We start from the raw sequence: 12,323 nt of genomic DNA, 5'->3' as shown, positions 1-12,323 counted from the left end.
GCTATGGAAGGTGTCCCTGCCCATGGCAGGGGGTGGCACTGGATGAGCTTTAACCCAGCCCACACCATTCCACGGCTCTGTGGTCTCTCCAATCCCTGTTTCCCTTGTGTTGCAGGTCGGATCATGCTGAAAGGGGACAACATCACTCTGCTCCAAAGTGTTTCCAACTAGGATTTGCTCTTCACAACAGTGGCTGGAATGCTCTGGAGTGACTGAAGTGTCAGTGGGAGCAGGGCTGGGCAGTGGGGAGGGAGCTGTGATAACTGGGGCTGTGTCAGGGCTGGGAACTGCCCCTTCCTCTGGGGGGGATTTTTTTTTGTAGTTTGATGTATTTCGCAAATAAACATTTTTCACCTTATCTGTAAACATAAACCTTGTTTTCAGTCTCAGGGTGCAGAGAAGGGCCAGAACGTTCTCCAGGTGGTTTTCTCTGTGGGGTCTCTGACAAACACCTGTGTCTTGTGGGATGTTAGATCTGGTTTAGGAGGAGACTCTAAATATTCAGACCATTCCAGGTAATTTTGAAGTAACTATTTTTGCAGTAATGTGGGACTTTTTTACTAATAGTGTGTGCTTAAAAAAAATTTTGTTTAATGCAGAAAATTAAATAGAATTAGAAAAAATTAATTTAATTTGCCTCAGTGCTGAGCTCCAGTTTATCCACTGAAATAAAAGTGGGAGCCTCCAAGGGTTTGTCCTCCCTCTGAGCACGTGGCTGGCACGGAAAAGAGATGGACATGAGGAGAAATGGCTGGTTCTTATCAGCCCTGCTGCTGCCAGCTCCAAATTGAGCACTCTGAGAGTCCCTGATGCCTCCAAAGCTCCTCTGATATGATCAAATTAGCTCCGCTGGACGTCGATATTGGAGCAGGTCGAGGATGGGAGGAAGGAAGTCCAGGCTAATCAGCTCCGAGGCATCTCCCATAAGGTCCCAAAATAGTCCCTAATTATGTGTGTGGGGGAGCTGCAGGAGAAAAGAGGCTCCCGGCAGGAAGCCATGGAACTGCAAAGGGCCTCCAGGAGAGCCCTGCATGTCCAGGAGGAAACACAGCCCCATTGTTCCAGCAGCTCCTGGCACTGGAGCCTTGCGGTCCAACAACAGCTCCTGGGCACGGCCAGCCCAGGGACAGGGCACAGCAACAATCCGGGCCCGAGAAACACTTGTCTGTCCTCCGAGAAACCGCAGGGCTGACTCATCCGAAGGCTCGCGGAGCGTTTTAACCCCGAATCCTTCCAGCTCCCGGCGCCTTCCCGGGCTGCAGGCGGGGAGAAGGTGACGGCTCGGGAGCTGCTCGGCCAGGGAGCCGAAATTCCTGCCGGAACGGGACGAAGTGGCTGCCAAGGAGTTCGCTGGACAGAAGAGGGAGCTGCGGGCTCGGCGGCTCCAGCCCCTCCAGCCGAGCGTGTCAAGCCTCGGCAGGAACTCCGAGTTCCTCAGCAGCGTTACCGGCTCCCAGACAAGCTGGAAGGAAGTGAACTGGGCTGACTGGTGCGGGGTTTGCTCTCCAGCGGTCCGACCTGGATCTCCCGGGCACCGGCAGCACCTTCCCCTGCGGCCGGAGGGGATGAGGAGTGGAAGGTTCTGGGCGTGCTGAGCGGGTGAGGAGGAGCGGGCAGAGTGAGTGCTTCCCTTGGGGCTCGTGTGTAGCAACCCCCCTTCCCTCTGGCTTTCTGCTCCCTTCAGGCCTCTTGTGTTTGCTTCTGCCAGCTGGACTTTTCCATAACGTGCAAATTCCACTCTTCCATAACGTGCAAATCCCTTTCCCTCCGGGGCAGGGGGGTAGGGGCTGGTGGGAGGGGGCTGTGGGTGGGTGTGAGGTCTCTTTTGGGAGGAGATGCCTTGAGGTGGATGATCAGGAGTGCCCAGAGTGCTGGGTATCGCAGTGGGGTGTCTTGTTGTGGAACAGATCCCACCCTGGAGTGTTCACACTTCTTTAGGAATCAAAATTCCTATGATGGGACTTGCCAGGGAGAGTTTCTTACCTCTCCCAGCACCTGGATACCTGTCACAACCCCAAATCCAGCTGAGGGTGCTTTTGGACACCACCTCACCCTAATGAAATGTCTGTTTTATAGAACCAGAGCTCCTTTCTCTTAAAAACTGAGAGACTGAGACCTGTTTCTGCACTCCTGATGCCCGGAGGGGGGGTAAGACAGAGCTCCTGGGCTGCTCCCTGCCTGTGCCAGGCAGGTGAGAGCCCACTCACACCCAGGTGGGGCTCTGCAGTGTTTGATTTTTTTCTCTCTTAGCCCTGGAAGGTGCTTTGAGTAAATATTTGTCCCTCTTCTCTGCCTGTGGCGCTGGGGTTCTGGGAAAAGGCTGCTTTTCTTCCCTCTTGCACTTGGGAATTGCTTGGCCTGGCCCAGCCCTGTCCTTTTGGGGGCCGAGCTCTCTGTGCTTGTGAAAGAGCTCCCAGGGAGGAGGCAGAGGGGTCCTGCCTTTCCAGACGGGATCACTTTGTGGTTCTTTGGTGGGATTCCATGATTTATAGGGTGGTTTTATGAGTCTGAACCCCAATGTCTGACCTGCTCTCCCAAGGTGTCACTGGAGTCCTGCTCAGGCTATGTGGGAAGCAGCAGGATCCATCCCAGGCAGGCCATGGATTTGTGTTGAGCTTGGGATGCCTTCAGCAATTCCCATCTTTTCAGGCCTGTAACGCTCTGAGTGTAAAACAAGTACACAGGGAGGTGGGATATGAAGCTGTGTGGGGTTTAGGAAGGGAAAATCCCCTTTGCCACCACCTTTGATCCCACAGAATTCCCTTCTCCCACAGCCTCTCCCCCCCCTGTGCTTCACTGCACGTTATCTGGGAACGTATTTCCAGCGCTGGGATGTTTTAGGGATTGTGTGCCTAAAAATAATAGTATGGAGCAGACAACAGTGGAAGGTCAAGGACTCAAAAGGGGCTTAGAAACTGTGCCCTGGGGGCACCATCTGAGTATGGAGAACATGTGTTGAGGGGGGAGCAGCCTGAAAGCCCTGCAGTGCTTTCCCAAATTCCCTGCCCGTTGTTGTTTCAGTCCCACATGGAGATGGAACTCTTCGGGATTGTTCTTTGCCCTTTTCCTCCGTGGGCAGTGAAGCTGCTCCTCTCTTTGCCCCGGGGTCTGTGCCCACCACGAGCACATCGGATGCCACGGCGAGAGGAGTTTGCTGAGCAGCCATTTTGCCCTTTTCCCCCCCCCCCCAAAATCCTTGCAGAAATCCCACCCCCCTCCCCAGATCCCTGCAGAATCTCCTCGAAGCAAACGCCCCGAACTGGCTGCAGCAGGTTTTGAGCTGTGCCCTGCGCTGGCAGCCCACACACAAGGTGCCCAGCATGGCAGCCCCCCCGCCGGGCCTCCTCACATTCAGACCCACCAGGGGCATCGTTCCCATTGTTTGTAACATCTCTTGGAAAAATGAGTCATGGGCGTTGTGCCTGCCCTCAGCGGGGACACTCTGCCACATGAGCAGCAGCTCCGCCCGCCCCCCGCGCCGCCGCCTCCTCCCAGTGCCCGCGGCCCCTTCCCGCTCCCAGCGCCACTGGGGTCACTGGAGCTGCTCCATCTCCCGCTTCCCTCTCCAGTGGTAGCCTGGGCTGTCGGTCAGGGGGGTTCCCTGATCCCCCTGGATGGAGCTCAGCCCAAGGTGTTGTCGCAAACTCCGTTGCCCAAAAGGCGACCCCGACCCCGTTCCCGGAGGTTTTTATCCCTCCTGTGCCCAATTTTCCCAGCACTCGCCTTTGGGCCGTGTTCCCACCCAGCAGTGTCACGGTGGGGAATGCTTTCAGGGCTTCTCCCACGATCCCAGTGTGTTTGTGGAGGGGCAGGGTGACGTCCACTGCAGGATTTGGGGGGTAGATGTGGTAAAACGAAGCCACGAGACAGATTCAGGCTTGGGCAGCTTATTTTACTCACCTGGGAGTATTTGTTAAACCCAGGAGGCCCAGGCCCTAGTCCAGGTTTTGCCTGGAAGGTGACAGGACAAGGGAGAATTGTTCAAACTGAAAAAAGGAAAGGTTAGATGGGATATTGGGAAGAAATTCCTCCCTGTGAGGGTGGGGAGGCCCTGGCACAGGTTGCCCAGAGAAGCTGTGGCTGCCCCTGGATCCCTGGAAGTGTCCAAGGCCAGGCTGGACAAGGCTTGGAGCAATCTGGGCTAGTGGAAGGTGTCCCTGCCCATGGCAGGGGGTGGAACTGGATGAGTTTAACGTCCCTTCCATGTGTTTGAGCTCAGGTACCAGGTTTGCAGGAGGGTTTCTTGCTGCAAGGGCCAGAGCTCCAAAATCAGACAGAGCTTTCCTGGCCCAGCCCTGCTTCTGGCTGCTGCTTTTCCCCGATTTTGCCTTATCTGCTGTTCCCCAGCCTCTTGTCTGCAGAACAGGAGCAATGTCTAATAGTCCCCGGGGGGGGGGGGTGATGGCTGATGGAGTGGTTTGATGTCCTCAGCTGAGTGGAACAGTCTCTGGCTCTCCTGCTGCCAGACAAGCTGCTCTCTGAACAAACCAGAGTTTTCCAGAGATGTTTCTCTCCTTCCCTGTGCTCCCTGTTGGGTGGGTTAAGAGTTAAGGAGATTATTCAGGTGGTTTTCACCCTGTAAACTGAGCTGGCAGTAGCCTGGTGAGGGACCTCACAGGGTTGCCCAACCTTGGTTGGATTTTGTACATTAAGACGCTATAAAATAGAGAGGAATTTTGTCCCAGACACCAAAATCCCCCCACCAGGGACACCCAGCCTGGTTTGTGGCACCTGCAGAGCTGCCCTTTTTTTACCCCACAGAGCACAGACCCCCTTGGGCTGCTCTGAGGGTGTTGGGGGGCCAGGAGGGCCAAGGGCAGCCCGTTTTGGGGGAGGTGGGCTGGGATCTGGGGCTGCAGGGATCAGCATCTGCCCTCAGAGGGGCTTTGATGTCAGCTGGGGCCCAGCAGAGCCTCTGCAGCGCTGCCTCCTCCCCAGAGAGGGTGTTTGGGGCCCGTCCTTTATCGCTCATCAGCAGCACAGCCAATATTCATATCGAGGAAGTGAGATAAAATCAGAGCCCAAGGTGGGCTCCGAGCCGGGGGCACGAGTTTGGGGGGAGAGGGAAAGGGGGGCCGTGGTGGGAGCTCTTTATCAGAGAGGAAATTGCACTATTTGAGGGGGGAGAGCCTGTGTGTGTGTGTGTGTGTGTGTGTGTGTGTGTGTGCACCCACAGTTGTGTAAATAACGCTTTTGGGGAGCATGAAAGAGCTCCCAGCCAGGCTCCTGCCAGCCCTGCAGCACCTGGGGCAGGTTGGCATCTGTGTGTGCCCAGGCTGGGGTCGGGCCTGTCACTGCCACCTCGCGAGGTTGGTGACTTGAGAGGATGGAGTGAGTCCCCCTGAGGGATCTGCAGGGACCTGCAGGAGCAGCCAAAGCTGTGGGAGCTCCCAGATCCAGGGGGAGCAGAGCCCAGGGGATGGTTGCTGAGGCACCTGCCGTGCCCCTGCCCCTCGTGGGACCCCAGGGGAGCAGAGGGACTGGGTTGGAGGCAGCAGTGCCAAAATCCAGCCTCTATTCTCACACCTGACCTGTTTTCCCCAAATAGCTCCTATTGATCCCTGACCAAATCTTTGGGTGCTTTTTCCACGGATTAATCTTCAAGGCGTTCCAGAGGCAAAGTCCAACCTCATCTTCTGATTAGAAGCAGTGGGAATTCCCAGGATTAAAACATAAACAAACCAACCTGGGTTCAATTATACCTTAATTATCTGCAGTTGCTTCCCTCTGAAAATCCCAAATGCTGTGATTTGCTCTTGAGCTCGATCTGGGGCTACCAAGAGCTTGGGCTGGGCTTGTCCCCCTCTGACAGGGGATGGGCTGGGGGGGTCGGGTGGTGCCCAAGGGGCACGTGGGCAGTGGGGAAAGATCCTCTGCAGCAGCTGAGCCCAGACCTTGGGCAGCCTCTCAGCCCTGGGGCGGGAGGGCTTCGGTCCAGGGAGCGAGGAGGGGTTGGGCCGTGTGCTCCAGCTCTTCCAGATGGTCTGGGACCTCTCCTTGGGTTCTCTGGAGGGTGGTCGGGCCCCTGGGGAAGGGGTCTGAGCCCAGCTCCCTGAGTGGTGGTGAGGAATCTGTGCCAGGCTGATTTTCTGCAGGGTCAGTGTCCCCTTCCCCCAGCTGAGCTTGCCAGCGTGGCTTTTCCAGGCCCCTCCCGGGGCTCATCCCGGGCTCCCTGGATGAGTTCCTCCCTTCCCAGCTGTTGTGAGCAACCTCCTGCTGAAAGGGTGTCTCTGGGGAGAGCAGTATCTCTTCCCTGCTCCATCAAACTCCCAGCCCACCTCGGGCTCTGGAGGGGCTGGAATGGGTTCCCAGCTCCTTCCTCGTCCCTCAGCCTTTGCATAGCACCCACGTTCCATTTTCCATGGGAAGGAGCCGTGGAAATCAGTGCTGGGGAGCTGCACAGCCAGGGCAGGGCTGTGCTGTCCCTTCCAAAGTCCTCCTGAGGGTGCCAAGGGCCTTTTCCTCGGTGATGGAGAAGCCAAACACCCCCTTGCCTGGAGGATGTGAGTCTTCAGGGGATGCTGTGTGATGGAGGAGGCAGGAAAACACAGGGATAGTGCAAAGTGGGCACGGAGCTCCTGGAGGCAGATGGGACTTTGGCTCCCTCGGAAAATGCTGGATGGGGTTTGTCCCCTCAGCCTGGCACAGGTTTGTTGGAGTGCAGAGGGATGGAGAGAGCACCCTGAACCCCCCTGCTCTGACCCCATCCCCGTGGGCTGGGGGGGTCTCCGTGTGCCCCCCGTTCGGGTGGGTGGTCCCGGCCCTGCCCTGGCTGAGCCGTGCCGTGCCTTTTTGGGAAGGGTGGTGGGGAGGCAAACACGCCTGCCTCGTTATTTACTGTCCCACACACGGAGCCTGCCCGGCCCTCGGGAAACCTCCATCCACGGCGCGGCTGGGATCTGCAGCGAAAGCAAACAATGGGATCCCCAGGGACAACAATGCCCCATTGTCCTTTGAAGCCATAACAATGAGACAATAGCCCACAGTCTGCTCCCTTTATTCCCAGGCACGCCCCCACCCCCCCCTGCAGCCCCGTCCTGCGGCCCCGGGACCCGCCGTGTCCGGGGGCTCCCCGCGGACCCTCCGCCTCTCCCCGACCCCCCCCCGGCCCGCCCGGCTCCGTCCCTCGATCCCGGGGTGAGTCTCGGGGGTCCCCGTGGCCTCCCCCGTCCGCGTGGGCTGCGCCCAGAGAGGAGAAGGAGGTGGATGCTTTTGATCCTCGGGGTTTCGCGGGAGGGAGGGAGGGAGGGAGGGAAGGAAAAGTCCCTCCAGGTCACGCGGTGCGGGCCCGGAGAACAGCGGGGCTTTGTTGTCTCCGGGGATGGCCACTTGTCAGCTCTCCATCACGGCTCGCCCCGAAGGTTTCCTGGGGTTCCCTTCTCCTCGTGGGGTTAGGAACTACCCCACCCTGGTCGCTGCAGGCCCCCAGAATGCTCGGCAGGGGAAGGGGGGCAGAGGGTTCTCACCATCCTGCAGGACCCGGGGCACCTCGGGAGCCTTTGAGCTGTTTGCAGACAGCTCTGCTCTCGTTCCTCTGTCTCCAGGCCTCATCCAGCCATTCCCAAGGATCAGATGCTCAGCTGCTCTTTGCATCCCTGTGGTCCCCACGAGGTGCTGGGGGCTGTCTGAGAGCCAAGGGGTAAATCCTCCCCTGCTTTTCCAGCTGGGCAGCAGCAGCTCGGGCCACTGTGGGCTGGCAGTGGGGGGATGGTGCCCACCCTGCAGCCCTGAGGGTCCCTTTCAGAGGGCACAGTCATGGTTCAGCACAGGGGTGATGCTGGGGGGCAGTGGGAATGCTGCTGCAAAGCAGACTTGGCGTTCCTTGCCATGGAATGCCCTCCTTGTCTTTTCCCTGGCTCCTGGAAAAGCAGGGATGGGGGAGAGCCAGAGTTGTGTTAACCAGGGACCATCAGTGTTGGGACTGCTTGGCTGGGCTTGGATCCGGGCTGGGTGAGGGATCCCCATCCTGGGATCCTGCTGGGATTCAGAGCAGGGGGAGCTGTGCCCGGGCACGTCTCCGTGTGTGTGGCTGTCCCACGGCCACCCTCGTGTCCGTGCCAGCCCCCTCGGCTGGGAGCAGAACTGGGCTCCCATTTGGCCTTTTCCTGGTGCTGGTTTGTCACAGAGGGAGTGGAGAACCCAGGGTGGGGGACACGGGGACTCTGGTGTCCCCAAAGGCCACCACCAGCCTACCCTACTGCCACCCCCTGCACTCCTCCCGTTACCTATGGGCAAACAAACCCACCTGAATAGGTAATGAATGGAGTGAGAAAAGAGCCCCGAGCACATTGTGCTTCCAGCGAGCCGGGAACAATTGCTAAATACAAATCACAGAGAGAAAAGGGAGAGAGAGAGAGACAAAAGCAAGAACCCCGGCACAAAGGAGAGGAATGAAATGGTAAGTAAAGTCAAACAAAAAGGAGCCGGGCTGAGACAAAAGGAGGGAACAATATCCCCGAGGCAATAGGCTCCTGAACAATGGGGACAGTGACAGCGGCACAAAGACACACTGTTTGCAAGTAGACGTTATCTCACACAGCCACTGGCAGGCCTGGCCCTGGCGCTTCTATTTTCAGGGATGCTTTTGTGCTGCGCTGAACAATATTCCTTGCATGGCTGCAGATAGAGAGATGAGGGGGGTTCGGGGCTTTTTTTTTTCAGCCTTCCCGGTGCCAGCTCTGTAATAGGAGCAGGTTCAGCCCTTCGGAGAGCGGGACAGAGCGAGGGGTGGGCGAGCAGAGGGGGCTGAGCCCAGCCGGTGATGCCAGGGGAGGGGGATGCCATCGGCTCATGGCTCCAGGCTGGGACCCTGCGCAGCGGGAGCCCACGGCGCTGTGTCCCGGCGTTTCAGGGGCTTATCGGCCCCGAGTTTGCGTTTGAACAGCTGCACTTGGAGCCTGACTCCAGGACCGGGCAGACCAGTAGGATGGCTTTTCCCGGCTCCTTTTGTTTCAAGCACTTCAGTTTTTAACCTCTGAAGGTGCCGGCAGGGAGGGAGGTGCCCGCTGGCCTGAGAAGCCTCCGGTGCTGCTGGCAGGGCTCCCCGGCATCCCTTGGCACCCTCCGTGGCCACGGGTTAGGGTTAGGATTAGGGTTAGGATCAGGGTTAGTCACTCAGCCCTGAGACGAGGCACAGTTTGGCAGAGTTTGGAGGGGTTGATCTGCAGGTCCATCCATCCTGGGTGAGGATGTCCCTGACTGTCCCAACCTTTTCCTGCTGGCCACCAACCTCAGGTTTGTGCACACCTGGAGCCACGGGAAGGGTGGGCAGGCACCTTCCCTTGTCCCTTGTTGCTGGCAGGAGCTGAAGGGGGCTGAGGGAGGATGGGGCCCTGCTCCGTGCCCTCCTTGTCTTGCCTCCTGCATGTGCAGGTTGCAGGTCTGTTCCCTGGCATCCCTCATCCTCAGATGGCTCCTTGGGATGTGCCAGGGGCTGCTCCCACTGGAAAGCTTTTCCCATCCACTGTGGAGAGCTCACTCGCTGTGCCTGTGCTGATTTGTGGGTTCATGGAGCTGGTTCAGGTGTCATCCAGTTCTTTCCTGGACAATCCTCCTCCAGGGCCTTCCCAGTTGTCTCCCACTGGCTGGTTCTCCCCAGGAGTGTTCTGGCTGTGTGGGGAGCTCAGGGTCACTGTTACACACTGCTTTGGTGGTGTTGTTTGCAGGGTGTGTTGCCTCAGCGCCCCGCCTGCAGCACCCAGGCACTTTCTGATCCACCTGCATCCCTCTTTTTGGGCAGGGAAGGATGTTCCAAAGGCAGGATCCCTTCCTGGAGCCCCTGGCATACTCCTGCCCTTTTCCCCTCTGGTCCCACACTCGGAAATCCACCCCTCCTACACCCCCCCACCACCACAAGCTGCCACAAACCGTGGGCACGTCACCGAGTTACCGAAAATGAGGTGGGAGAGGAGAAATCGGGGTGTTGTGGAGCTGGAGCCGTATCGGGGCCCATCTGAGCCGCCCCGTTCGAGCAGATGGGCTCAGCTCTCACTTGAAAAGCTGCCTGTTCTGATATCGATCACCTTATCTGAGGGCACATCCTGTTGCTAAGTTTGGCTGTTTCCTCTGTTCAACAGCTGGGGAGCAGCAACAGCTGCTCTGAACCTGTGCAGTGGGATGGGACGGGCTGGGGGGGGCCCCGGGGGGGCCTAAATCTGGAGCTTGGGTTTGGTTTGGCCACGGGGAGCAGGAGTGACAAGATATTTCAGCAGTGCCACGGGGAGCAGGGGCACGTCCTGCCCTTTGCTGCCCGGCTGGGGCGTCGTGGTGTGAGCGGGCACCGTGGTGCTGTGGGAGGGTATTTGGGGCACTGAATCAAAGCAGAGCAGCAGCCTCGTGCAGTGAAGTTGTTCTCAGGAGAAGGGCTCCCGAATCCCGGCTGCCCCTATCTGATTTTGTGGTTGTGTCTGTGCACGTGCTCTGAGCTGTGTCTCTGAGGTGCAAAGCGACTGCGGGAACGGTTTTTCCCCCCAGATTAAAGCCTTTGTACCCTCTGTGGCTCTGTGTCCTGCCCTACCCCGCAGGCCATCAAACCTTCTGCAGATCCCCATTTCCAAAGGGTGTGTTGGCCCTGCGGGGTGATGGGAAGAGGAAAAAAACCCCAGGGAGTTTAACCCTCTCTGTCCTCCCCAGGCATCAGCTCTGCCCCTGGGCTGGGGCTGGGTCACCCGTTCCATGGGCTCTGCCAATGCCAGGGAGTCGCCAGTGTCTACTTTTAAAATTCCCCAAGGCTGGATGATGCTTTTTGGTCTTCTTGGGAGAGGTGAGCCCACTCCTCCTTGCTCCCAGCAGCTCTTTACGCCCATCACCCACCCCTCGGGGCTCATGTTGCCTCTGCTCATCCTCTGTGTCAGGAATTTCTCTCTTCTCCCAACCCCGGTGGGCGAAAACAAGTCTGGCTCTTTCTGATCGAATTTTGAGAAGTTGGAGCTCTTTGCTGCAATTAGCTGGTATTTAAACCCTCGCTAACCCTTAACATCCTAATGACAATAATAATGATGCTCTACACATCCCGCGGTGCCACGCAGCTAAAGATTACACTCGCTAATTAATTAAGCCTCGACCTCCCCCCCCCTGCTTCCCTCACCCGGGAGAAGAAATCGCTGAGAGTCTCTTAAGAAAGGACATAAAGGCAGAGAAATCCAGGCACCAAAACAAGACAAATGGGGATTTGAAGACAATCCGGGCCGGGTCCATGTGACCCGAGGAGTGGACCAGGCGGGAGAAAGGATAAAAATGCCAAGCACAGAGCGGCCAGGGAAAACAACCGCCAGCTTAAAAACCCGGGGAAAGAAAAGCACCAAGATGAAGGGAGTGACAAAGCATCAAAGGGAAGAGAAACCAAAGGCGTCGGAACAAAGGACAAGCTGGAACAAAGGACCAAAGAGGGGAGAACAAAAGCACTAAATAGAAAACAAAGGCGGGGGACAAGAAAAGCCCCTCTGTGGGGCTGAGCTGGAGGGTCCCGGCCCGGTGGGAGGTGGGTGGCTCGGGGTGCTGCGGGTCCCCGCTGGAGCCGGGCTGGCGGAGGGTGACGGAGCCTGGGAGAGGAGGCCCCGCCAGCCCAGTCTTGCCTTTGGCTCGTCGGCGATGGGCTCAGCCCCCCGGACCGTCCCGTCCCCACGGGCTCAGCCCCCAGAGCCGCCCCGTCTGTGAGGAGGTCGGGGACGCAGCTTCGCCCCCGCTGCCCTCCGGCCGCGGCCCCCCCTGTCCCGCTGTGTGGTCCGGCCGTGCCCTCCCTCCCTCCCTCCCTCCTCCCCTCCCTCCCCACGCGTCTCTCCGGCACAGGCTGCTCAGCATCACCCCCCGAGCCCCCTCCCTTCCCCGCGCTCCCCCTGCCCCGTCTGCCGCGCCAGCCCCGCGGCGTGGGGACGGCCGGGGCGCTCTGGGGACATCGCCAGGCTGGCTGTGCCCTCCCACCCTGTGGCTTCCCCGTGTGCGGCTGCTCCGGTCCAGCCCGGCGGGCTGTGCTCCGGGCAGGACGATCCCCCCAGCGCCCGAGCTAAAAACAACCGCGGCGCTCAGGTCGGGAAGAGAGTCACAGAGGTGCCGCTTTGTTCCCTCTCCACGTCGAATCCCCGTTTGGAGCTGGAAGTCCCTGGCCGGGTTGTTGGCACGCAGGGGGCTGACTGGGTTACACGTGGGGGGATGCCAAGGGTACCCCCGAGGTCCACGGCTGGTGTGGGGTGAGGAGAGTGGGGCTGGGAGCCCCATTGGAGCTGGAGTGCTGGCAGCTGGAATTGGGGTGCTGGCAGTCGGATCTGGGGTGCTGGGAGCTGGAATTGGGGTGCTGGGAGCTGGAATTGGGGTGCTGGGAGCTGGAA

The 12,323-nt window shown here is 58.8% G+C and overlaps 1 protein-coding gene across 1 annotated transcript in view; it reads left to right on the top strand.

The window, feature by feature from the left end:
* The window catches only part of SNRPE (small nuclear ribonucleoprotein polypeptide E), a 1,845-nt gene extending 1,479 nt beyond the window's left edge, over positions 1-366 (top strand). The window contains exon 5 of the mRNA XM_027659684.1: positions 116-366. Within this exon, the coding sequence (XP_027515485.1) occupies positions 116-171 (56 nt within the window). The 3' untranslated portion in view covers positions 172-366. The remainder of the gene's footprint in view (positions 1-115) is intronic.
* The last annotated feature ends 11,957 nt before the right edge of the window (positions 367-12,323 follow it).

The sequence above is a fragment of the Corapipo altera genome, unplaced genomic scaffold (assembly GCF_003945725.1).
Source record: "Corapipo altera isolate COAL_440 unplaced genomic scaffold, ASM394572v1 77b, whole genome shotgun sequence".
Lineage (NCBI taxonomy): Eukaryota > Metazoa > Chordata > Aves > Passeriformes > Pipridae > Corapipo > Corapipo altera.
The sequence above is the reverse complement of the archived record's forward strand: the minus strand, read 5'-3'. Positions and strand labels throughout refer to the sequence as shown.